This window comes from Triturus cristatus, chromosome 9 (genome assembly GCF_964204655.1).
Source record: "Triturus cristatus chromosome 9, aTriCri1.1, whole genome shotgun sequence".
NCBI classification, from domain to species: domain Eukaryota; kingdom Metazoa; phylum Chordata; class Amphibia; order Caudata; family Salamandridae; genus Triturus; species Triturus cristatus.
In genome coordinates, this window is record NC_140592.1 from 376,613,886 (window position 1) to 376,640,382 (window position 26,497).

Genomic DNA, 26,497 nt, shown 5'->3' on the forward strand with positions numbered 1-26,497 from the left:
CGGACTATAGAACTTGCAGAGAGGCTTCAGACTGGTGCCTCTCAGTCTCCACGACCTGTTTGATAGCCAGAGTTGCGAAATTTATACACCAGGTAAAAATGGCACTCGACTCCCACTTAACGGCATTGCCTGCAAAGTAACTGGAAGCCCTCCGCCCCAGTTATCTAACCTGGGCTGGTTTAAAGACCCACGAAGAATCCATCTTTCGTCAACAGCCCTTGGTACATGTATTGACTCTACCGAACTTTCATGTGCCTCCCCTTATCAGTTGGGAAATACTGGTACAACCTATACATCACTCCTTTTAAAAGAACTCTGCTTTGGACAGCTAATCAGGACTAATATGTTATTATCTAACCCAAAGTGACTTTCACTTTTATGTGTGGATGGGACTTGTGAGGGGGTGAGCCGGGACGTTCATAAAGCTTCTTTTTTTCTTTTTTTATTTTATCTTATACTGTAAAGATTTTAAGTAATCATGCAGTTTATTATTAAAATTGTCAAATTGTCAAATGTCCAGGAGTGTTCTGAAGTAGGTGCCTGGAAATGTCACACTTATACCTGGCATGAGCTACTGGGTGGGAATGACTCATGAGCACACCCTAACCAATGGGATAAATGTTTCCGGGGCCAACCCTACCCACTTTGGTTATTTTCAAGATGGCAAAAGGCTTCAGCAACACAAAACTTGGGCTATTAGCACTGGGGGTGTATGTGAGAGTTTACTGTGGTAATCCTAGTGTTCTCCCATATCTAACACTAAAATCCAGTTTGGGGCATTTACTGTGTCCTCACTAAACACAGAGACAGAAATCTGGTAGAACAAACCTAAGGTTTTCCAGTATCCAGCCAGTGGATACACAAGAATTGTTTTGGCATCCTGTTTCCTTTCCTGTCAAGTGCGCCCCCAGTGGTATATGTAAAACTCTGAGACCTAAGTCTGGTAGAACAAAAGTAGGGTTTTCAGCAGCGAGACAAAGGATTGTTTTGCCGTTCTGTTTCTCTTCCTCTCAAGTGCACTACAAACTGGTATGTTATTCCAGGAGACCTTTCAAGAAGGATTTGACACTGGGACCCCTGGCTTAAGCAATTTCTATGATTTTAACCTCAAAACAATTCTCAAAAATACAGAAACTGCATACACCAAACAAATGCCCAAATATAATTTTTTTGAAATTCACAATCAAATATTTCCAATTTTTCTTTTTTACATATACTTTATTAATTTTAAAGTTTAATTTTGTAAACAGTCACGAACCTCCTGAGTAGGTCTTGTAAATCTCCAGGGGTCATCACATCACAGGTTAAGAACCACTGCACTGTGTACTTGGATGTAAGTTAAATATATCAATTAGGAGTATATCAATTTGACCATGTTTAAAGGTGGAGCTCAGGCACTTTACCAATGGACAAAGGTCTAACACCAGCAAAAATATAGGCTCCAGCAAAAGGCAGAAAATACAGGGGGAGCACACAGGCTGCCCCCATCCAAGAGCTAGGGTAGGCTAATCAATCCCTTGGCTGGCTTACATTTTTAGGTGATAGAACGTCTTTACTGCCTTTGCAGTGGTACTTTTCTGTTCTATGCCCCTCTGAACCTTCCAGCCAGCATGTGTCTCAGGCATTAACCTTGTTAATGGGGAATCCTCACCTGCAGATCCCACCTGTGAGGTGACTAACCCTAGCTTGCTCATGGGTGCATCCCAGTTGGTGGACCGTGCCACCATAGCCAGCCAGGTGATGTGACCCATTCTGCCCCTAGGTCAGGCTTCTTCCCCAGGTAAGGACCAGGTCTGCTCATAAGGCAAGCAACCAACAGAGGCCACTGACAGCGGTCAGTGTCAGGAACGAGGCCCCAGGCTACCCTTTGCCAGCTTGAGGCTTCAATCTGGGGCCTTGGTTAAGCCTCACTTTCAGCTATTGGCTGGCAAGGAGTAACCAACTTGCTCCCGGGGTCTCTCTGACCTCTTGGGTTTCTCAGAGTTTGGGGCCGTGCACCCAGGTGCCAGTCACCCTCCTCCCACTCTTTCACCCTCTCAGGGGTGACACCCTATAACTGACCTTTCAGTTCATGGTCTGTACACTGAGACTGAACAGGTGCTTGGCTGTCAAGGACTTCCAGGGGTTCACAACATCCCTCTTGCATGAGACACAGTCTGTGCGATGTAGGGGTCTGCCTGGTGCAGGTCTCCTGTCCTTAATCTATGACAGCGCAGACAGCAACTCCAGGTCAGAAGTGGCCTCACCAATGTCGGTTTTGGGGGTGCTCTCCCAGAGCAGGTAACCACTGACCCACTCTTGATAGCATCCATCTGCCACCCCTTGCTCTTTGTGTAGGCTACCGTACCCTCCGTTGAGGGACAGTGTCCGCGGTAATCTATTTTTGGGGTTCTCTGGGTAACCACCCCTCCCAGCTCCTTTCTCACCAGTCGCAGCATATTGCTAAGTATGCAGTCAATAGCCATCTGGGGACTGACAATGAACCTTCTCTGGGCAAGTACCCCTTCCTATTTTAAAGATTCTCTGGCCGTAGGGTGGAAAAAGTCCTGCCCTTGGCCTGGGTTACAATGCAAACCTGTCCCTGCAGATACTTTTTTAGGGGAAATCAGCCTTGCAACCACCTTGGTCTGGCTGGCACATTTTTCCCGTAGAGTAGTAGCACTGACCTCATACACTATGACCTTCTGCAAATGGTGGCTACCACCTTCCGGGTTCATAGCTTTAACTTATGGGTCCACCTCCCAAATAATGGTTTCTAGGGCATTCTTTACCCTCTCCTCGAGATAACTCCCCCTAGGGCTACACTGGCCACCCCTGCAAAGTGTCCACATATGGGTGGCTTCTGGGTGACTGAATACAGTTAGAACACTGGGGTTGGGTGAAAGGGCGCTCTGGGCTTCAGCCCATCAAACCTCCCCCTTCATGCTCTGAAGGGAAATGGGAATCCTCGCCCTTCAAATTCTCTTGGGGCCTTTGGGAAACCTCTCTGTTTTATCCTGGCCTTCCCCTTCCCTCTCCTGAGGGTAATATGAACCACCCTTCCTGTGGTCTGTTCCATGTATGTTTTAGACACTCTGGGGCTGACCCAGAGGTCAGCTTCTTTCCCTAGCTATCTGTACACAGTGCGTTTGTTTTCTTAACAGGTGCTGGTCAACTCTGTAAAACAAAATTAGAATGTACTCCTTCATAACTAAATTGTACAGCCCATCATGTTTATTTACTTTGGTGCCCTTCACCCAACCTCCAGTGACTTGCTTGAAGAATCCACAAAATCAACCCAACTGGTGTGACTGCTTCTGGCTATCCATGTACTTCAGTTGATCCTTCTGAGGAGTCAGACCAACTTAGTGAAAAGGGCTTCCTTCATGGGGCATATCCATCTGGTCAGCTACATCTAGGGCCAATAAGTTATCCCTCCCCCAGTACGCATGTGCTTACACTTACTGGCCACTCAATTTCTCTCTAGGACTCCAGGCATACACAGGGCCACCTTATATGCTACAAACCACTTACCTGCATTATACCCTACCATTTAGCTAGACACGAGAATGGTAGGAATGGGGATTTTGTTTTTCCTCTCCTAGCCACTTTATTGTCGCTGCCACCATCATCACTGAGTCAGATGAACTCTTGGTCTTTAGGTTCTTCTCTCTCTGGCTATTCTCAAAGGCCAGTTTAACTTCCTTTTTGTTTCCCGGAGCCAACATTTACTTCTCCACGGGTGCGCCTGTCTGTTTTTTCTTGGTAGGCAAGAGCAGCCAATTTCAGCTTCAACTCTGTCTCTGCCTACCACCTCTGACTGGGTTAAGCTGCAAGAGGATACGCTGCTCTGAACACCGGAGGTGATCTAGTTCTGTGGGCTCATCCTCCTCTGGCTCCCCAGCCTCTTCAATATCAGTTTCATTTCCTTCTTCCACCTCCTCCTCTTAGCCGTTAACCCATTCGGTGCTCTGGGGTGGACTGCGTCAAATGTAATCCCTCCCATGCTTTGCGGACAATCTACTAGTCCTCCTTAGATGCCTTCACCAGCTTTAGCGCCCTTTTCTTGCACATGCTTCTCAGATCTGCCACGCTGAAGCTTTCTATACTGCCCAGATTCGATTCAGTTATTTAAAAAAATCACATGTACAAAACGTTGGGGAAAGGAGTGAATCTAGGAAAGATCAAACATGACCAATTAAAAATAAAAGGAGAATTCAAAAATCGCTGTGTCGATTTTTGATGTCACTTTATGAAGGGATTTTTTTTACTTAAAAAGCTGAGTGGACTGCAAAACACAAATCCTGGATCTCACAACTGAACACTAATTTAAGAATTTGGATTAATGTTTGAGGTAGACGACTATCCACCTCAAGGAATAATCACAACCCTTGTCAGCATGAACCCTTTAAGTCTCTAACTTGGGCTCAACCCCCTGATAGCTATCCCACAAAGCAGACAGGCTTTATTTGATACTTCTGGAACTGGTTTCCAGTCCAATCAATAGGTGCTGCGATAGTCATATATCATTAGTGGCAAGGGGCCCAAGGACTTAAAGTAGCACAGTTAACAAAAAGGTAACTTTATCAATGTCCCACTTGAAATGCTGATGCCCCTTAACAAATGTGTATGTTAAGTCTTGAACGGTTACTGTAGCATTGTGAAGTTTGCTTAGGAGTAACTGAAATGCCGATGGGAAGTGTTGTGTTAACCATCAGTGTGAGGAAAGCCTTACTTGGACCTACGAGACTCACTGATCATTTGTAGCCTTCTGAATGCCTACTGCATCATCTTACCTAACGTCGTCCTTATTTAAAAGTTGTCCAATGTTGGTAAAAGTTGATGTGGGAAGATGGAGTTGCTACTGGTTTATTAGAGTACTCTCGAAGCATCCGGCATTGTAGTTGGGACATTTTGGCTAGTGGAAGTGAAGAAAGCAGTCCTAGTGTGCATTTTTTCTTTTTTGTGTGTGTACGTGTGAGGTTATCAAGATCAGCAATATGCAAGGAGTGAAGAGAGTGGGCTGGCCTGATGGATAGAGTGCAAGGCTCAGCTGCAATAGCATCCCATCCTCCTTCCTTAAAAAAAAAATTGTAGTTAAGACTACACTTTCTACGTGTCCCCTGCCTAGTCCCAGTGGGCAAGGAAACTATCCTGCATTGTTGCATACTATGGCTGTTAACAAAACTCAAACTAAAGTTTGCATGTAATCAGATCGTTTTCTTCGATGCCTTTGGGTCCTGTACTCCCTATCAGTTCTATTCTTTCTCCTCTGCATCTTAATTCTATTTGTCAATCCTCGTTTCTTGTCTTGACGATTTCTGTTTTTCTTTCCAGCCTTTTCCTTGATTATTACATCTTCTTTTTTTTCTCTTTGGTATCTCTGATCATCTTCTCTTGCTTCCACAACTGCCTATTGATTCCTTCCCACCTTTGCCATGCTATGTTTTTAACCCCCTACCTCTGTCCTTCCATTGCTATCTTTTCTCATTTCTAGGCTCAGGATGACCTGGTGCTGCTGGCTGCGATTCCTTTGGCTGTCCTTGACTCTGCCTTGTGCTGGTGGATATCCTGTCTGTTGTTCTGCTGCTTGCACTTGCTTATTAGGTGCTGCCACCCCCACCAATTACAAATTTGCCGCCTTCCTTCTAATTACCATGTTTTCCCGAGCCTTTGCTCAGATCAGTATTTATCAAGACCTTTACTTGAAAACTGATAGGGAGACTTTCTTCTGTTGCAGTTCTACTGTATAGCTGTACCATACAAAGGGTTCTGTTCCTGTAGCTTCATTGAGGATTTTTGTATGCAGACTGAAGAGCAATATGTTCCTGTATCAGATGCAGGGCCTGCTCTTAAGTTTAACAGTGAAAGGTCAGTTCTCCAAATAGAGGCTGGCATAACTTTGAAGCATTTCTATTAAGCTCATCTTGGTGGCTTAGATCTGGTCCTTCTGTAGTAGGGGATCTCTGTGTATAGTCATAATCTATGAATAATCCCCGCCCATGTGCGGGGACCCCGGAGCAATCAAAAATATCTCTTAAGCTGTCCCGCATTTGCAACCTGCAAAGACACTTAAGAGACAGACAAAATAATACAGCCTAATCACAACAAGGCTGCACTGGCCAGCACTTCCTCTGAAGTGAACACAAAAGCCAAAATAAAGTTGAAATGTCATTTTTATTCACATTTGACATGTTCCTTTATTATCACACACTCCCTTCACCAAAATCCCTTTAAACAATAGAGAGGAAGGGGTGGACAGACAAGCCCTATAGGCTGTCATTATGTGTCTGCTAAAGGGATACCGTGCCTTTAAGAAACTCTCCAGAGACCCCCGGTATCCCAGGATGCACAGCCAACACAAGTTACTTTCAGTTCTTTTTTCCGGCTCCTGCTAGCAGGACCCTGGAGCTTGAGCTCTACCCTTTTGGGTGGTTTACTTGTTTAAAATTGGATTTTTTGGATTAAAAGTGGTTTCATTCGACGTCTAAAGCCTTTGTCTACTACTGCCTGCAATCTGGAGCAGTTTTGGCCCACTCTCAGCATGGCTTTATTCGATAAATGCCCTGAGTGTGGGAGGAAGAAGGCTAAGACGGACCCACATGAGGTGTGTATCCTCTGCTTGTCGCCCTCACATGTCCCAGCTGCCTGTGACATCTGCGGCACCTTTTCGAAAAGGACCCTGAGGGACCGGGAGAAGACTCGCCTTCAGGGACAGGAGAAGCAGAGGACCGGTGAGACTTCAGGGCATGGAGGGTCCCATTCCCCCTCCTCCGCCCATGCTCCAGCCCCTGGAGGGACCTCCGGGCAGAAAAAGGAGCAGAAACGACACCTACCGGCTGGTAGGTCGCGTTCGACGTCGAAGTCGACGGCGAGAGAGAAGGCACCGGTATGTTCGCCGTCGATCCAGGGCTCTGGGTCGCGGCAGCCTCGGCGTTCGACGTCGAGGGAGGGGCCGGCGAGACCCGGGACCGGGTCGCCGTCGCAGGTGTCACGGTCGACGTCGACAACACATCGACGTCGTACCGAGCCCCATGGACTGCACTCGCCGCCGTCTACCCACGGCTCGACGCTGACGGAGTCGACGCCGAGATCCCGGCGCCCGCCGTCGAGGCGGAGGCGGTCGACGCCGAGACGCAGGTCGACGTCGAGACACCAACGATCGACGTCGAGACATCAACGATCGACGTCGAGATACCAACGATCGACGTCGAGATACCAACGATCGACGTCGAGATACCAACGATCGACGTCAAGATCGCAGCAGTCGACGCCGAGGCACCGGCGGTCGACGTCGAGACGCCAGAAGTCGGCGTCGAGGAGACAGTCGACGTCGCGGCAGACACCCCGACGACGGCGATCAAGGCGGGGCTCGACTCTGAGGAGGCATGGGTCGACGTCGAGGAGACTTGGTTCGACGTCGAGAGGACGGTCGACTGCGGGGCGGCACTCGTCGTCGAGGGCGAAGAGACGCCGTTCGAGGTCGAGGTACAGTTCGACGTCCCAGACATCGGGGAATACGTCCTCGGTGATTACGATCTCCAGTCGAGGATCGGGGAGGCGCGGACGTTCGCCTTCGGTGGCTTCCCCGCGGGACAGGCCCGCCAAGAAGAGGAGAGTGGCCGCGAGCCCGGACAATGATGATGGGGGCTCTCCGGCTAGAAGTGATGGGGCTTCAGACCATCTGACCCCGCTGCATACCCAGCGGCCCCCTTTGCCTCCGGTGCCCGACCTTCCACCGGCGCCTCCACCGGTGCCTGCACTGCCTCCTCCTCCTCAGCCTCCTCCTCTTCCTCCGCCTCCTCTTCCTCCTCCTCCACCTCCTCCGCTGCCTCTGCCCGTGCCTCAGCTGCCTGCCTCACCACCGCAGCCACCGCCTCCTCCCCCGAGGGTCCCTCACCGGCAGAGATCTCGCTCTCGCCCTCGCAGGCGATCACGGAGTAGGCGCAGATCCTCCACTCGCTCTGGACATGGTCGACGGAGGTATCGGTCCCGTTCCAGAGGGTCGAGGGGCACGTACTCTCCGGGGGCTGGCAAGTATTCGCCCTCGCTGTCAGAGACGCCTCCTTCCCGCGTCTCTCCAGTGGATGACATTGCCACGTTCCAGGAGGTGTTGCTGAGAGGGGCTGCGAAGTTGGGGATATCAGTGACTACCCCTATTCCCACTACGTCTGTGATTTTTGAGACTTTGCATAAAGTACATCTGTCGCGCCCCCTCCTCCCGCTGGTCCCAGGACTGGAGGAACCTGCGATGGAGGTGTTCTTAACGCCGGCTGTGGTGAAGCCGGCGCCCTCGAGACTGTCAAAGAAGTACAGGGCCCCTGACTCGGATCCGGCGTTCCTCAGAGTGGACCCCCCACCGGATTCTGTTATCGTGGCGGCGGCTCGTAAGCAACACTCTACGACGCCTTCCTCCACGGCTCCCCCGGATAAGGAGAGTCGCAAAATGGACTCCTTGGGGAGGAGGATGTGCTCCACGTCGGCTACTACAATGAAGGCCGCTAGCGCCTCCGCTCTGTTGGGGCGCTATGACAGGTCTCTTTGGGACTCCCTGCAACAGTTCGCGGCCTCCCTGCCCAGAGACAAGAGGGAGGATTTTCAAGAGGTGCTGAACGAGGGCATGATGGTCTCTAATCAGATCATCAGTGCGGCGGGGGACGTGTCGTTGTTGGCGGCCCATGGGTACTGCCACGGCATACATATGAGGAGGCATTCCTGGCTGCGGCTGACTCCGCTCAAGCCGGAAGCGCAGCAGAAGATCGCCAATCTACCATTCTCTGGCACGACGTTATTCGGGTCGCATGCGGATGACGAGATGGCCCGCATGAAGGCTGAGGCGGAGACTCTGAAGGCGGTGGGGCTGGAGCGGCCTAAGGAGCAGAGGAGGTCCTTCCGTTCCTCGGGCAGGCGCTACACCAAGCAGAGGGGCCAAGGGCGTCAGTCGGGCCCCCAGCAACAGCCCCAGCAACAGCAGCAGTACCAGAGGCAGCCCTTTCAGAAGCGCCAGAGGGGCAGAGGCCAGCATCAGTCCTCGGCGGGGAACAAAGGCCCGTCCGGGTCGAAGCCCTGAAAAGTTACTTCCCCCTCATCCGTTACCCGCTCCGGTGGGGGGAAGTATTCAACACTACCTGGCAGAGTGGAGGACAATAACACGGGACAAGTGGGTGCTGAATATTGTTTGCAATGGCTACTGTCTTCGTTTCACCAGTTCGCCTCCACAGATTCCACCAGTGCGCTCCCTTTACATGGTGCGGGAGCTCCAGCGGGAGGCGGACGTTCTATTAAAAAAGAAGGCGATAGAAGCTGTTCCTTTGAGGCAAAAAGGAAAAGGTCTCTACTCACGGTTCTTTCTCGTAAGAAAAAAAGACAAGAACGAGTTCAGGCCTATTCTGGATCTGCGTCAAGCAAACAGGTGGATCCGCCGAGAAAAGTTCCGTATGTTGTCCCTGCATCAGATTTACCCTCAGTTGCATCGAGGAGACTGGCTGTGCGCCATAGATCTGCAGGACGCTTACTTTCATGTGCCGATCGCACCGAAGCATCGCAAATTCCTGAGGTTTCTGGTAGGCAACAACCATTACCAGTATTCCGTACTCCCGTTTGGCCTGAAGTCTGCGCCACGGACGTTCTCCAAGTGCATGGCAGTGGTCGCGGCACACCTGCGGAAGACCAAGGTGTTTGTGTACCCTTACCTGGACGACTGGTTGATCAAAGCGTCCACTTATCAGGAAGCCCAGTGCCATTTCAACAGGACGGCGGCTTTGCTTCACCGTCTGGGGCTGCACATCCACATGACGAAGTCAGTGCCGATCCCTGTGCAGTGTCTCCAGTACTTGGGGGCTTCAGTCAATACCTTGACCGCAAGCGTGTGTCCTTCGGAGGAGAGACGCTTATCGATCCGTGGGAAGGCTCTGCATCTCATCTCAGCCCGCTCTCCTACGGTGAGGACGGTGTCTTCATTACTGGGGTTGATGGCTTCTTGCATCTTCCTCACCCCCAATGCACGTCTGCATATGAGGCCCCTGCAGGAATGTCTGGAGGATCAATGGGACCAGAGGAGGGGGCGTTGGGAGGACAAGATCCAGTTGTCTCAGCACGCTCGGCAGTCTCTGAAATGGTGGTGTTCCCCAGAGAATGTCTGCAAGGGGACCCCTTTTCACAAGGACATTCCGGCCCAGACCATAGTGACCGATGCGTCTCTCCAGGGCTGGGGAGCGCATTCGGGCCCTCTTCAGATTCAGGGGATATGGTCGCAGATGGAGACGACCTACCATATCAACTTTTTGGAACTCAGAGCAGTACACTTGGCCTTGAAGGCGTTCCATCCCTCCTTCAGGACGTCCTCCCTGCTGGTTCAGACGGACAATACTACGACCATGTATTACCTCAACAAGCAGGGGGGCTCCCGGTCACGCACCCTGTCTCGGGAGGCACAGGCGATCTGGAACTGGCTGGTGGCCAGGAATCTGACGATCACGGCGACCCACCTGCCGGGAGTGCAGAATGCCCAAGCAGACGCGCTCAGCAGACTCGTTCAAGAGAACCACGAGTGGGTGCTAAACGACGACGTGCTAAGAGACGTCTTCGCAGAATGGGGCACTCCGGATATAGATCTGTTCGCCACGGCAGAAAACAGCAAGTGCCGCGACTTCGCATCCAGGTACTACCAGCCAGGGACGCTGGGGAATGCACTATGGATCAGCTGGTCCAACAGCTTTCTCTACGCCTTTCCACCCATTCCCCTGATTCCGGCGGTGCTGATCAAGCTGTCGCAATCCAGAGCCAGAATGATCCTGATTGCTCCGGAGTGGCCGAGACAATGGTGGTTCACCGACCTTCTTCACCGGTCTGTTCTGCCACACCGGCGCCTGCCGTGCCGGCCGGACCTTCTCACGAAGTTCGGAGGACAGATGGTTCACCCCAATCTCTCGTCCTTGAGTTTGGCAGCATGGCTCCTGAGCTAGTACAGTATGGACACTTGAACCTGCCTCAGGACTGTATGGAGATCTTGAAAGAGGCTAAGAGACCGTCTACGAGGACTTCCTACGCCTATAAGTGGAAGAGATTCTGCTTATGGTGCAAGGCAAAGGACTTTGACCCTACATCCTGTAAAGAAGATGTTATTTTGCCTTATCTGCTGCAGTTAGCTCAGTCTGGGCTTAATTTTCAGTCTATTAAGGTTCATCTCGCAGCTCTGACTGCGTATAGGAAGGGCCCTTCTCAAACCTCATTTTTTCAAATCCCTGTGATTAAGGATTTTTTGGAGGGTTTGCGTAAGGTGTTTCCCCCTGTTAGAAGGCCTTCTCCACCTTGGGAATTGAATGTGGTGTTATCTAGATTGATGAGGGAGCCTTTTGAACCTATCCATAAGGCTTCGCTGCAGCATTTGTCTTGGAAGGCGGCCTTCCTTGTAGCCATTACATCGGCCAGGAGGGTGAGTGAGATTCAGGCTCTGTGTTGCCAAGAGCCGTATACTGTTTTCCATGCTTCTAAAGTAGTGATGCGTACCCATCCTAAATTTTTGCCTAAGGTGATATCAGATTTCCATGTGAATCAGATGATAACTTTGCCTACGTTTTTTCAGCATCCTTCCTCTCCGGCGGAGAGGTCTCTGCATTCACTTGATGTGCGTAGGGTGTTGAAATTCTACCTGGATAAGACAAAAGATATCCGCAGGTCGGATCAACTGTTTGTTAATTATGGTTCGGTACGAACTGGTTTAGCTACCTCAAAGCAGTCCATTTCCAGATGGATTGTTTCCTGTATTCAGCTTTGTTACCAAAAAGCTAATAAAACATTAGGGGGTAAGCCTACAGCACATTCGACTAGAGGAAAGGCGGCTACCACCGCTTTGCTTAGGAATGTTCCCATTGCTGACATTTGTAAGGCTGCCACCTGGAAGTCAGTCCATACGTTTACAAAGCATTACTGCCTGGACTCTGATGCTAGGGCAGATGCGCAGGTTGGACAGGCTTCGCTAAGGAATTTGTTTGCACAGTGATTTGTTGGTGGTTGGTCTTACTCCACCGCTTCTTGTTGGTTGGGATGGGCTTGCCATTCTATTCATAGATTATGACTATACACAGAGATCCCCTACTACAGAAGGAGTAGTTTCTTACCTGTAACTCCAGTTCTGTAGTAGGGGTATCTCTGTTATAGTCATAAGCGACCCTCCCTCCTCCCCGGTGGAGTAACCTGACGGTATCAGGCCTGTTGTTATACACCTTCAAAAAGAACTGAAAGTAACTTGTGTTGGCTGTGCATCCTGGGATACCGGGGGTCTCTGGAGAGTTTCTTAAAGGCACGGTATCCCTTTAGCAGACACATAATGACAGCCTATAGGGCTTGTCTGTCCACCCCTTCCTCTCTATTGTTTAAAGGGATTTTGGTGAAGGGAGTGTGTGATAATAAAGGAACATGTCAAATGTGAATAAAAATGACATTTCAACTTTATTTTGGCTTTTGTGTTCACTTCAGAGGAAGTGCTGGCCAGTGCAGCCTTGTTGTGATTAGGCTGTATTATTTTGTCTGTCTCTTAAGTGTCTTTGCAGGTTGCAAATGCGGGACAGCTTAAGAGATATTTTTGATTGCTCCGGGGTCCCCGCACATGGGCGGGGATTATTCATAGATTATGACTATAACAGAGATACCCCTACTACAGAACTGGAGTTACAGGTAAGAAACTACTCCTTTCTTTTCCAGTGTAATTTATTTTGAAAACCCTGTATATTGCCTCCCCACCTTCAGGAAAAAGCTATGGTATGCTGTTTCATTTCTACTGTAGAAATCATTTGCAGACTGTAGGGAATTCAGGATTTATTCTCAATGTTTGATTCAGTAGCCCTGGCAGTTTATTGTTTAAGGTGCTCTGTAAAAGGACTGCAAAAAGTCACAACTGTTGCTACTACATTTATTTGGTTGGTGGTGTAGATGGGTGTGTGTTGAAAGCCTGTAGAATGCCAACTTTTACTGTTTTAGTCCTTAATGAACTCCACATATTCATGAGCCTGGTGCAAACAATGAAGCTTTTACGGCTACGACGGAACATAGTGAAGCTCTCACTGTACCGTCACTTCACCAACACACTGATCTTCGCTGTCATAGGTAAGTGAGAAATTTACTTTTGTTAAGTAGTGAAGGAGATTGCACAACACCAAATTCCATTTGGGAAATTTAGCCGGGAGAGCATGACGCGTTAGACAAATCATATGCATGAGTATAGTTCAGTGTGCAGTGGCAGCACAGCAAGACTGGAAAGTACATTAACTGGGTCAGAAAAAGAGACCAAGCATAGATGAGAGTATAATATTGATAATGGTGGGGTGAAATTAAATGAAATGTATAGAGCACTCTACTACCCCTAAGGTGGGAGATCCCTCTATTCCCACTGAAGAATAGAAGTTGAGATTTGAGAAGTGACTGTCTTTATTTTCTTGTCGAACTGTCCATTCTACTTTGACATAGAGAATATCAATTAATTGACTTTCCTGGAGAGGGTCTATTTTTACTATTCTGGGCACTAATTCTCTTAAGGTTACATCATTACAATCCTAAGGCGGCCTTAGAATTATTTTTGGCGAAATGTCCTGAATTTAACTGTACAGTTTTCAGATCATAAGCAGGACATTTTCTGTCGTGTCTAGATTAGCACACGTAGCTGTGGAGAGAGGAGGCTAGAATGAAGAGAGGAATTCAATGCATTTGTTATGTAACATTATTTCAAACTGGTCAATATTACAAATCTCAAATAGGTTGCGATTTTCAAGGTTTAGAGTCATGACTAGAAGAGTAGAGAAGAGTTCAGAAAGGAGTTACTCATAGCGTTTTGAAACTTTGGTGTCCAGGTGCTATCAGCATTGGGAGATACTTGACTTTGCGTTTAATGGTCAGGAAACATCCAGTGACACTGTTTATTTTTTCTACAGCTTCTGTAATCTTCATCATTTGGAACTCGAAAACCTTCAGAATAAACAACTGTCAGTCTGTGAGTAAAGATTCCACTATCGGCAACTAGTTCTGTGATAATGGTGCAAATATACGATTATGTATAGAGCTCTGAGCTTACCTTTTTTCTTGCCTTATTTTTACCTCTCTGTTGTCTAGTTTCAGCACTTTTTTACTGGGCCACATTAAAAACATTTTCTCCTGGATGCCAGTCACAAACATTGGTCATCTATGATGCAGTGCATACATATACAATTTTTTTTCTTTGGCACCTGGTACACCATCTCAGGAGTATTTTCTTTGGCACCTGATCCCCATCTCAGGGAGTTAGCGTGAACACCTGTCTTTTCAAAGGGTTCCCAGTGCCTTCAATTCTCTTCTCATGCTTAGGGCCTACTGCGCATTTCTCTTCTCTGGATGGCTTCAATTTGTTCATCCAAGAGGGTGTGAGGTGAAAAGAGGAAGAGTTCTCTGTCAGGCTATTTAAATTAAGAATAAGGAGTTGTATTGGTTTCTTGGACAATGACGATAACACTGATCAGTGTACCAGTGTTGTCTCTTCTCTACGAGTTTCTGCTTGCAATTCGGAGAGCTGAGTTTTTCTGAAATCTTGAGATCTGTAAACTCCTTAAGAGGCTTGTCACTTGAAGAGCACAAGTGCTGGGTTCCTTGCTTTTGGCTGAAGCACTAATTATGTGCCTTAATGAGCTCCTGGATGCCAACGTATGCTGCCTCTCTCCTCTGAATTCTAGCTTAATGTCCTGCTTTTTCATTAGTGTTAGCAACTCTATTCATGCTGTTCACATGGGGCAGTATAACTATGTATCTTCAAGGGTTGCAAAACGGGCTTGTGAAATCCTAATTCTTCTTGGTGACTGTACAGGTGTTCCTCCTTTCAGGAGTCTCAAACAATGAAGTATGCCATTCTGTACAAGGCAGTAACACCCATTTTTTATATCCTCAGAGAAATATGTATGTATTATATTAATTCATAACTTTTTCTTTCAAACTTTACAATGAAGTACACTTTCTAGTATGATGTGCATTTGGCAATACAAATGTTGGAAAAAGAGGCATCTTCGATGTTGTTGTGCTTACCTATTTCCATGTTCACTGTGATCACAAAAGTCATAATAGACTTACTTATTTTGTTCTTTTAATCAAACAGAACCCAGATTGGATCAGGTCAGTACATCATGGGCTGAAACATCTATAGAATTGGTGGATAGTTGTTTTGTTAGGAGGGATAGCCATTCTTCCCCAACTAACCAGAAAGTTGTGGTTTTAGACAGAACTCCAATTAAACCATGTATTTGTAAGTTGTCTAATTCATTGTAGGGTAAGACCAACTTGCAAGAAAACACTGTCTTGTGTAGATACAGTATATCAGTGGACAACAGTTATCCTGCACACTGTTGACTTATTTCTCAAATAGTAGACTGACGTAAAGGTGGACAAGCCAACAGATTGAGATGGAGAGCTGAACCAAAGCTCTGGCTCGGAACTTAGATCCTGGGCACGTGCCGAGCCCTGAAAATAATTTCTATGCAAATCATACAACAGTCATCTCATAAAATAGGATAAAGTCTTTTCAAAATTCAAAACGTGTATTTCTTGAACATGTGGATGCTTTGATAGCAGTAAGGCAGCCAACTTGCTGTCACCTCCAACTTCAGAAACCGCTGACTACCTAGCATTGCAGAATGCTAGTGGATAAGACCCATCTCCAGATACTAGGATAGAATGCCCTTAAAACCTGTTCCCAATTCCCTAAGAGAAAGGGACCACTTTTCATGTCATCTTAAGAAATGCAGTACGTGTTGGATCTGCCATTACTGACTGTGAAACCCCGATCAGATATGCTGATAGAGGCCTTCCGCCCATTTTGACAGAGTCCGAGCCTTTACTACCCTTTCATGAGTCTGTACTTGACCTCATTAAGCTTTGAACTAGCCCCTGGACATCTGACCTTCCCATCAGCTCACCGTTCACCAGAAAGCTTTGTGACGCAAGGCTGTTTTTGCACCGCATAAAACATGTGTGCTTTCCCTACAGGCGCATTGGCTAGGGAATCCAAAAAAGTAGAAGGCAGTACATAAGATGTTGTTCTCAGTGATTAGTTTAGCCCTTAGGTCGATGAATGCCATTTAAACTTTTTCCAGGCATACCCACGTCTTGTGGGACCTGGCGGTTATGGTGGTACTGAATCTTCCAGACTACTTCAATGATTTTTTTTCAGTGGTAGTAGGCAGAAAATAAGAGCAGGCTTGGATACAGTGGACTGTTGCTAGGACCATGGTTTCTACTGCATGACCAAGAAGGCATGCATAGTTAAAATCAAAAGGGTTTTCTGGTGAAGAGGATGCAGGCCTAGTGGATATGTCTTTCAGCAAGACATTCCAGTTTACAGTGCACGCTTATTCAGCATTGGAGAGATTAAAGGTGAGGAGAGCCACAGACAAATCTTTTGGTCTTCATTTCCCATCCCAGGACCTCCAGCAATACCAGAAATGTTGTTACTTACTTGATCCTCTTTTCGCCAGCATCATCCTTTCCAGCGAGTCCAGCAGTGGAATCAACTTCTATGCCAAAACAGTGGCAGAAACCATGGAAAGGGGTATGAAGCCCTCCATATCCTCTCCCACACCACCTGGAAAACTGCTTTAGCTTCCCCTTAGAGTAGATGCGACCGGTTGAAGGTAGGGTGTCCTCCTTTCCTCAGGTGTGAAAGACCATAATTCAGACCAGTGGGTCTTGCAGATAATAAAAGAGGATAGGCGCTACAACATCCAGCGGGCCTCGTGCCAGGTCCCTCCTGCCTCCACACCAGTCCCTTCACTCAGAGAATCCACTTTGGACCCTGAAGCAGGAGTTGGCAGCCCTGCAGAAAGGAGTTGGCAGTTTGGTCATAAGGTAGGAACAGGAAGGGAATGGAAAGGTGCACACTTGGAGGAAATGGAGATCAAAGACCTTTGCCCTCTGGAGAAGCAGGTACTTCACATCAACCTTCTCCAATAAAGTGTAATTCTCCTGGTCCTGATGGCCTACTTGTCCACTGTTCACGGCTAAAGTTAGAAAAAGGGCCAACCCAGGGACCTGGGCCAGACAACTATCATTTAAAAATATGGTCCCTATGGGGGAAGTGTAGCCCTGGACCTCCATGGCAATAGTGTCACACAGAACTCCTCTGTGAGTTAGTTATAGTTATGCGATAGGTGCAATTATTTTAGCAATGTCAGTCCTATATTACAGAAACAGTAAAGAAAAGTATGACACAGTATTTATATTTCTTTAAAAAAGCACAAGGTGCTACTAACAGGTGATGGTGCACTGGAAGTGACATAGAGTGACACTCGTGTCCAGATTAAAAGCTGTAAAAGAATGAATGCGTGTTAGAATCTTGCTTCCAAAAGGTGATAAGGATATAAGAATGTGGAGATGCACCCACCGAGTAAATTCAATAGTCTTCTCCAGTGGTTTAATAAGAGAGGGCGCAGACATAAATAACGTCCATTTTTTGGCGTAAGTACATCTGAACTTGGCATGGTTCTTTGGATAAATCCATTATATGTTCCCTCATATTTCATTTCTGTTTGTAGATGCAGGTGATAATTCCCTGTACCTTTGGGGTTCTTGACACCCATTTACCGGCACCGTCCAACACTATCGAATTTACTTGGTAGGTGGGTCTCCAAGCTCTTATATCTTTATCAACTTTTGGAGTCAAGCTCCTAACACAATAATTCTTTTACAGCTTTTAATCTGGACACAAGCGACAGTACATTGTTCTGTGTCAGCCCTTTCCACAAGAAATTGGTGGTGCAGTCCCCTGGTAGGCCTTAGAATCTTTACACCCCTCTACATGTAGGTTTAGTATACTGCCCGATTTTAAACCTAGCTTATTTCATTGCAGTTTCTGTCAAGCAGTTTTCTGAGGCTTTCCCATGAAAAATTGATTGGTACATCTTCAGTTATGGAGCTCTTTGCCCCAACTCTCTGATACGTAAGCTTAAGTTTTTCATCATAACCATGCTTGCGACTACGTTACAATATATACAATTATGCTAATTGAAACATGATTATTTTACGTTTAGGTGTCTCCTCTTCTCTTTCTGTCCCGATGATAACCCGGTTATAAATAATTGTGCGAAGGGGTCGAAACGTCTACTTTCACATATGTGTTCTGATTTTAAAATTTGATTTTGGTTTTCGACACTCGCATCATACGTTCTGTTCTTGTCAGCATATTGTACCTATCAGTCACATGTATATATTCTTGTATATTGCACAAGCGCACTTATTAACGGTCAATTCCACTGCGCCGTTACCTGTGTTTTTTAAGAAATATAAATACTGTCATACTTTTCTGTACAGTTTCTGTAAAATAGGAACAACATTGCTAAAATAAATGCACCTATCTCATAACTATAACTCGCAGAGGAGTTCTATATGACAGTATTGCCGTGGAAGTTCAGGGCTACATTTCCCCCATAGGGACCATCACTCTTCACAGCTGATCTGTCTAGATCTTGATGGACAGCATGACTGCAGTGGACTGATTCAGAATTAATTTATTATGCATAATTAATTAAAACCATTCCATACAGTGACAGATTTCATAATATGTTTAGAGACTGTAAACCTACACACTACACCAAGACTTCAAACAGAAATGTAAAAAAGTTAAGAAGGACATGCAAATATTTTAAATGTACTTTCACTAAGGTGCGAGAATTGCTCAGGTGGACGAGGACGTTGCAGACTTATTGAGTTTTTGTCAATTCCAATTAGTAATTTGATAAAGCGACAGCTCAGGATCATGTCTACAGAGTTAAAGCAGGAGATGGCTGCCTCTCTGCAAAGATCGTATACCCCATTGATTAAGGGGCCCTCTTAAAAGTGCTCTCCTTTCCCTTAAGAGTTTAGGGCATATACACAGTAAGTGAACAATGCCCTCCAAATCCGACTTGCATAGCCGACAGGAGGTTGAGTCTTCGTTCTGAAACCAAGGCAAAGTGTGCAAAAGGGCAGAAAGATGTCTAAAACGAGACCTCATACATTTTTTTATTTTAGAACAGTCACCATCCAGTCTCTAAGTAGCACAGTGATTTAAGGGTTTTGTAATCATTTACTATCATCCAGCTGTGAGTTCTGTTTGCTTAGGCTTCCTAATCCTCTGTTGCCAAGAGTTTCTTAATTAAACGATTTGATTTTTTTTTAAAAACCCATAGGAAACTCTGAGCTCCCAAAGTGGTTGTATCCGCTAGTCATTGATGGCAGTGTCTAAATATAGCCTTGCTGAAGCGTCGTTACTTTTCGATATTTCAGCCCATAAAACTTTGTTTAAAGGGTTATCAGTTCAAGTCTTCAGTGTCTGCCAGGTTGTAATATATGTCCCCTTGCTGGCAATTGATTTATCAGTTCAAACTGTAGCCGATCGGAGCGGGGGAGGCGTTCGCAAGGAGCTTGAAAAGGTGTCTATAAGTTTTTGAGACAACTGTCTCCAAAACAGCTGCATCCCAGCCACGGAGAGTCTCGCTGCCATATGTTAAGGTTGGAAGTAGTTTTGTAGCGATGACCTTTAATTCTTCTAAGCTGGGCCCTCCCATTGATGTCATTAGGATTTGAAAAACCACAATCTGCTAGAGACTTCTAGCCACAGATTCTTTACCTTAGAATTACCCCCAGGCGTCAGACTGGATCTGGATATTTTTCTTGAGCAGTATCCCTACGCACCGGCAGGTGGTGGTGTTTGGCTCCACATAGCGTCATGCGCCAGAAGTGACATGTGCAGTGCCTATATAGGCGCCACCCCAGTGTGTTGATGTCAGTTCTTTTCTTTCTTTGCCAGTCAGTGCAGATCAGGAGAGAGCTAACCCCAGTCACTTTCTGACTGACCTTTTTTGTGTGATTTCTTTTTCCAAGACTCCTGGTGCGGCAGGAATGTGCATTAGGAAGGCTGGACTTAAGCCCTTCGGCACCTGTCACTGACAAATGTCAGTGACAGATACACACCTGGTCTGTCTCTGATGCCTTGTGTGCGACCACGATGCTAAGACCTGCCTCGATTGTCTCACCATGTACCCCAAGGCCTTGAGGGAGCGTTCCCTCAAGCTCCTTTCCACTAAACGTGTGACTCAGCGAAAACCTCCCCCCTACTGGTTCACCGCCGGCGAGTTCGCCCTCGGCCCCACTCCAGCCCCTTGGATCCACAGATGGATCCGGACCAAGACCTTCCCCGACACCCGTCCTGCCGTCGATGCATCAGCAGCACTGTCCACATTCTTCTCCCTGACTCCGACATGGGGCATCAGGGATTACGTCAACTCCAGCAACGACTGGAGCCATTCCCTCCAGGTCGACGCCTAAGCTCTATTCCTAGGCTAGGACTTGGGGAAGATTGGGAGGTTTCACTGGACCTTGAAGAATACTAGTCCGTAGACCTGAATATGGACCGGTGTGAGGAATTGTCAGATGCCAGTGGACTGGACAACTCCTCAGAGACTGGCATAGTCTCTCCTACCGTGGCTATGGAGGAGGTTTCTACATTTACCATGTTGGTGAGGAGGGCAGCTGAGGTCCTCGGCCTTCAGTTGTCCTCTGGGGCTATCAACACTAATTTATTGACGGAGGTGCTTCAGCCGGGCGTCACCCCTTCAGAACCACTTTTCCCATTTTACTAAGTCCTTATAGATGTCCTGCTCAATACCTGTCCAAGCTCTGTATAGGGGCCACTGTGGACTGGACAATTGCCCACCGCCATCTCCTTGCCCCAAGAGAACCCTCTTTCATAACCCAACACCTTACCCCGAAGAGCTTGGTGGTCCAATACTCCACTTCCCTTGCAAATCCTGTTGCATTCCCTACCACCCCACCAGATAGGGAATACAAAAGGCTGTACACCTTGGGTAAGAAAATCTTTTCTTTCACCAGCCTGGCATTGCGGCCTGTGAACACTGCATGTCTTTTGGTTCGTTATTCCCATTCCCATTGGGATTCGATTGCACAGGTGCCGTCTGTGGTCCTGGAAGAGGCCCTGTCCACACTCTCTCAAGCTATTGCTGATGGGAGAGATGCAGCTCAGTTCACAATCAGCTGAGGGCTGGACAAGAGCGACTTGCTAGGCAGAGCGGTTTCTTCGTCAGTTGCCTTACAGCGCCAGGCCTGGCTGAGGACAACTTTTTTTTCAGGGGTGATGTCTAGGCTTCGCATGTGGTCTTTCCCTTTGCTGGCTCCCGTCTCTTCATAGACCAGGTGGACTCATGACCTCAAGGCAAGCAGAGCTATGTCCAGACCCTTGCGCCTTTCCAGGGCCCCCGTCAACCCGAGCCTGGCTTTGGCTCCTTCGAGGCTATGGAAGGGGCTTCCAGCCGCAGCTCTCCACTCCCTTGTCAGCATGGTCCGCAAGCTTCCTACCCCTGGCGTGGCTGATTATGTGGCACCCACAGACCTCGTCTGTCAGGCAGCCATACGTCAACCTAATCGTCCTACACCGCTCCTCGGCAGCCACAGCCTCCAAGCTTTTTTAGTATACCTTCCGACCATCATGGGCAACTAGTGGATGGCAGGATGCACCATCACCTGCACCACTGGAGGTCAGTAACATCAGACCTTGGGCACTCCAGATTGTCCGAAGGGGCTGTTCTCTCCCCTTCATAACTACCCCTCCACCCATTCCAGCCACTTATGTCAGACTGACGGAGGACCATCTATCTTTGCCCCGCTAGGAAGTAGCTGCTCTATTGGCCAAGTGAGCCATAGAGATGGTGTCAGCACAAGAAGTAGGTCGTGGTTGCTATTCCAGCTACTTTCTGTGCCCAAGAAGGACAGAGTCCTTCGTCTTATCCTACACTTGTGCCCTTTCAATTTCTTCCCGAAAAAGGAGAAATTCAGAGTGCTAACCCTCACACAAGTCTTGTCTTTCCCTGGACCCGTGAGGCTAGATGGTAGCCTTGGACCTGCAGGTTGCTTATTTCTACATCCTCGTCTTACCTGCCCTCAAACATTACCTGTGGTTCACGGTAGGCCACAAGCACATTCAATTTGCCGTGCTACCCTTTGGTTCTACCAGCGCCCCTCTGATTTTTACTAATTTGATGCCAGTGGTTGCAGCTCATCTGCAGCGATCAGCGGCAGTCTTCCCCTATCTCGACGAATGGCTGTTAAAGGCATGTTCATCCCAGGCAGTCATCTCCCTCCTCCAGGCTACAGGGGGGCCTCCTGCACTCACTGGGGTTCACTATTTACGTGCCAAAGTCACACCTGACCCTTTCTCTAATGCTCCTTTCCATCTAAGCAGTTCTGGACACAGTGCAGTTTCGGGCTTATACTCCTGAGCGGTGAGTCCAGGAAATTCAATCTGATACTGATGTTTCAGCCTCTGTCCTCTGTTTCGGTGAGAATGACTGAGGCTGCTGGGCCTCATGTCCTCCTGCATACTGTTGTGACACATGCTCATTGGCATAAGCGGGCTCTGCAGTGGGACCAGAAGTTCCAGTGGGCGCAGCATCAGAAAAAACTCACTGACATGGTCCAGATCTCGCAGGGTAGTTCAAAAGATCTTCAGTGGTGGTTAGTGAACCGCGATTGGGGCAGCGGCAGACCCCTCTCCTTTCCCCATCCAGATCTGACAGTAGTGACAGATGCGTCACTCCTGAGGTGGGGCGACCATCTGGGAGAAGTGGAGATCAGAGGCCTCTCGCCTCGGGCGGAATTCGGCCTCCGCTCAGAGCACTTTGTCCAGCTTTAAAAACCTTTCTACCCTCCATCAAGGGAAGGTTAGTGCAGGTGTCATGGATAACACCACCGCCATGTGGTACTGCAACAAACAGGACAGGGTGGTATCATGGACCCCTTAGCAAGAGCCCTACGCCTCTGGACATGGCTAGAACATCAGGGCATATACTGGTGGTTCAACACCTGGTGGGCTCTCTGAACACCAGGGCGGACAAACTCAGACAAAGATGCTTGGTTGATCATGAATGGTGTCTCCATCTGGATGTGGTTCAAGGTCTCTTTTGGCAGTGGGGAGAGCCTTGGTTAGATCTGTTTGCCACTGCCGAGATTGCGTAATGTCAGCAGTTTTGCACACTGGAGTTTCCAAGGCGGCTCTCGCTAGGAGACTCTTTTCGTCTTGAGTGGAGCTCAGGGCTCCTGTACGCCTTTCCACCCATACCGCTCCTACCCAGAGTTCTCAAGAAGATCAAGTCTTGGGCTCGGAGAGTTTGGTATCCCAAGCTGTTGAGCATGGCCATCTGCCCTCTCTCTTGAAGTCCCCTAATGTAAATAGGTGCCTTAAATGTCTACAACACGTTTTCATAAACTCCCTTTGTTATGCCTCAATGGGACTTTAATTTGGTTCTTAATGGGCACTCCCTTTGGGGTGCTTCATTCTTGTCCTTTTAGGCTCCTCACCATCACAGCTACTTTTCTGGTGGCAATTACATGTACCCAATAAGTCAGTGAGCTACAGGCACTGTCCTCTTAGCTTCCCTACATCTCCTTTTCCCCGACAAACTGGTCCTTCGAACTCCAGCATCATTCTTGCTGAAAGTAGTCACCTCGTTTTGTATAGTTCAGTCCATCACTTTGCCTACTGTTTACACTCCGCCTCATCCGCTTCATTCCTTGAAGGAAAAGTGACTCCACTGGCTGGACCCAAAAAGAGCTTTGTTGTTCTACCTTGACGACCCAAACCCATTCCAGTAGTACAATCAACTCTCTGTGGGGTATGTCAGTACCTAGAAAGGGAAGGCCGTGCAGAAACTGACCATCTCTCGATGGGTCGTGATCTGCATTAAAATCTACTATGCATTGGCGATAAAGCAACCCCAGAGGGTTTGCATGCTCATTCTACTATAGCAAAGGTATGACCACATCATTAGGGTTTTGGACATCTGCCAGTCAGCAACGTGAGCCTTGCTGCACACGTTCTTCAAACACTACTACTGCCTGGACAGTTGGATCCTTTAGGATGGGCACTTTATCCGTTCAGTCCTGCAGGACTTTCTGGTTTAAATTATGTTTGTAGACCCACCTCTATGAAGGTATTACTTGGGTATCTATTGTAAGGTAAAGAATCTGCGATTACAATTCTCTAACTGATTAACAAGTTACTTTCCTTCAGTAACGCCTTATGTGGTAGAGACTCAATCTAGCCGTAGATTCCTTACTGACCCACCCATCTCCCCCGCTGTGTGAACAGATTTCTAGGGTCAAGGCTGTTTCCCTCTCAGGGCCCTAGTTTTCCACACCAATGATCCGTGTTCTTCGTGGCTCCACACTCCTGGCATGGAAAGATGTGAAACGAAACTGATGTCATCGCGCGTGGGTGGCACCTATATAGGCACCAATCACGCCACTTCCGGCGAAGCCACGCAGAGCCAAATGACACCCACTGGCACGCAGGGGTACTGCTCACAAAAAAATGCCAGATCCATTCTGATGCCTGGGAAAAACACTAAGGTAAGCTATCTGCTGCTAGATGGAGTCTATACCAGCTAAGGCATTTCCGTTGATCAGTTACTTGTTCATTAGAGCACTGCCCTTCAATTGTAGCTCCTGCTGGTGTTAACAGAAGATGCCTTTGTCATTGACTAAAACACCAAGGTATTTGTACTCCTTTACATAATACAACTGTTGGTCGTGTAAAAACACACATAGCTTGTTCTGTCTTCTGTTTTTACCTGCAAGTACTTTGTTTTTGTTGTTTTGATTAATTGCCATACAGTTGTTTGTTGAATAACTAGATAATTTATCAGTAAGACACTGAAGGCCAACTTTGTTTAACTAAGGAGAATTATGTCATCCACGTACAAAAGATTTGAAAACCTACAGCAGGGATGACAGGGATGACAAAGCTATTTGAGAAAATAGTGCTCCGAGGCTGTAATTAAAGCCTACCGAGTAACAACACACGTAACAGGGGTTGTCGCCATGGGAAGTTACAAAATGAGACAAGGCGGTACTAAGGTGGGACTACTAACCCTGTTGACCAATTAACAGCCACGGCTTACAGTGGACAATGATACAAGCCAATGAAAAACATGGGCGGAGAGTGGGCGGAGCTTCGAGTCCCTATCTGAATACAGCATGTGTCACAGAGCAGGGCATGCGCTGCCCAGGCTCGACCTAACATATGAGGGAAATCCTTTCTGATGATCAGCCCTTTGTTGGGTATTTGAGTTGGAGAAAGAATAAGGTGGTCCAGAAAAAAACCCAGTTGCCCGGGATCATCCTATGCATCAAAATATGGTATGCGTTTTCCAAAAAGGGACCTCCAGAGGGAATCAGAGCTAGAACGAAGTCTTAAACATCTGCACTTGCTCAGGTTGTCCCTCTGTCTACAATTTGTCTGGCAGCAACATATGTCTCTTCTTTCTTTTGCTAAGCATTACTGCTTGGTTTCAGAGGTGAGGTGGGATATTCATTTTGCATGTTCTTTGTGCCAGGATTTCCTTGTCTGACCATCCCTTAAGACGCCCAAGGAGGAGTTTCTGAATTGGTATCTGTTTAAAAGGTGATTCATCTGCAGGAAGAAGTATCCATCAAAAGTTACTTACGTTTGGTAACAATCTTTCTGGTTCACAGTGTTTCTGCCTGCATATTTTCACCAATCCCACACACCTCCCCCTTCTGAAGGATTGCCATTTGCTTTGAATGATGATATGGTTCCAGTTTAGTTGTTACATGGCACATCCAATCTGATATTATCCTTGACTCAGCCGCTAAGGGTGATGAATAAATGGACAGGGAACTGATGTCAGTTTGGGACTTTATTGCTCCAGTGATGCCATACCAGCACTGTTTCCGGCCACAAGATGTGACAGTGACCCCAACAGATGGAGGATACCTATGAAAAATTTCCGAATGTAGTGTAACACCTGAGGCTGTTCAAATAGTGAGGAACCTTGAGGTAGATATTTCCACCAGAAATATCGTTACCAAAGGTAAGTAGCTTTTTCTTATGCATCAACAATTATTATAACATATGTGCATAATTTAAAACAACGATTCTGAATTTTGAGAGGGAATTTTTTTTCAACTTCATTGATGCTGTGCCCAGTATGAAGTGCTGCCTTTCCACATGTCGCTTTAGAGTCATGTATAAAGCCCTCCACCTCTGAAGTACAGTTGCCAGTCACCTCTTTAAGAGATGCTGGGAAGTGAAGAGAATAGCCACCCCTTTCAACAGAGCCTAAGTTCTGTAGTCAAACATTTTAGTTGAAATGTGGAGCACCTTTATAAGACTCACAGATTGTCAAGTTAATGTGTAAACGAGTCAATATACACACATTAACTGAATAACATTCAAGGGCTTATAAAAAAAACCTAGACTGTACCCATTGAAGAGTCACTTAGGGTTCAAGTAAGTAGCATTGGTATTTGGAGTACAATGTTAAGGAGAAGAGGGTATTGACTGGAAAAAGCACAGAACTATTCTGAGATGCATCGCTGAAGCCCTCTTCACGAGGCGGTCTCATCACCATAAGAAGGCTCTGGGTTCTCATCGATCTGAGGTGCGCACAGTGGAGACAAAGAATTAAAGTATGCATGCCCTATAGCATGGGTCTCA

General features: G+C 47.3%; 1 protein-coding gene across 1 annotated transcript in view; it reads left to right on the top strand.

The window, feature by feature from the left end:
- The window catches only part of LOC146797983 (transmembrane protein 87B-like), a 416,123-nt gene that overhangs the window by 299,806 nt on the left and 89,820 nt on the right, over positions 1-26,497 (top strand). The window contains exons 15-16 of the mRNA XM_085625212.1: positions 12,975-13,083; positions 13,905-13,963. Coding sequence (XP_085481338.1) covers positions 12,975-13,083; positions 13,905-13,963 — 168 coding nt within the window. The remainder of the gene's footprint in view (positions 1-12,974; positions 13,084-13,904; positions 13,964-26,497) is intronic.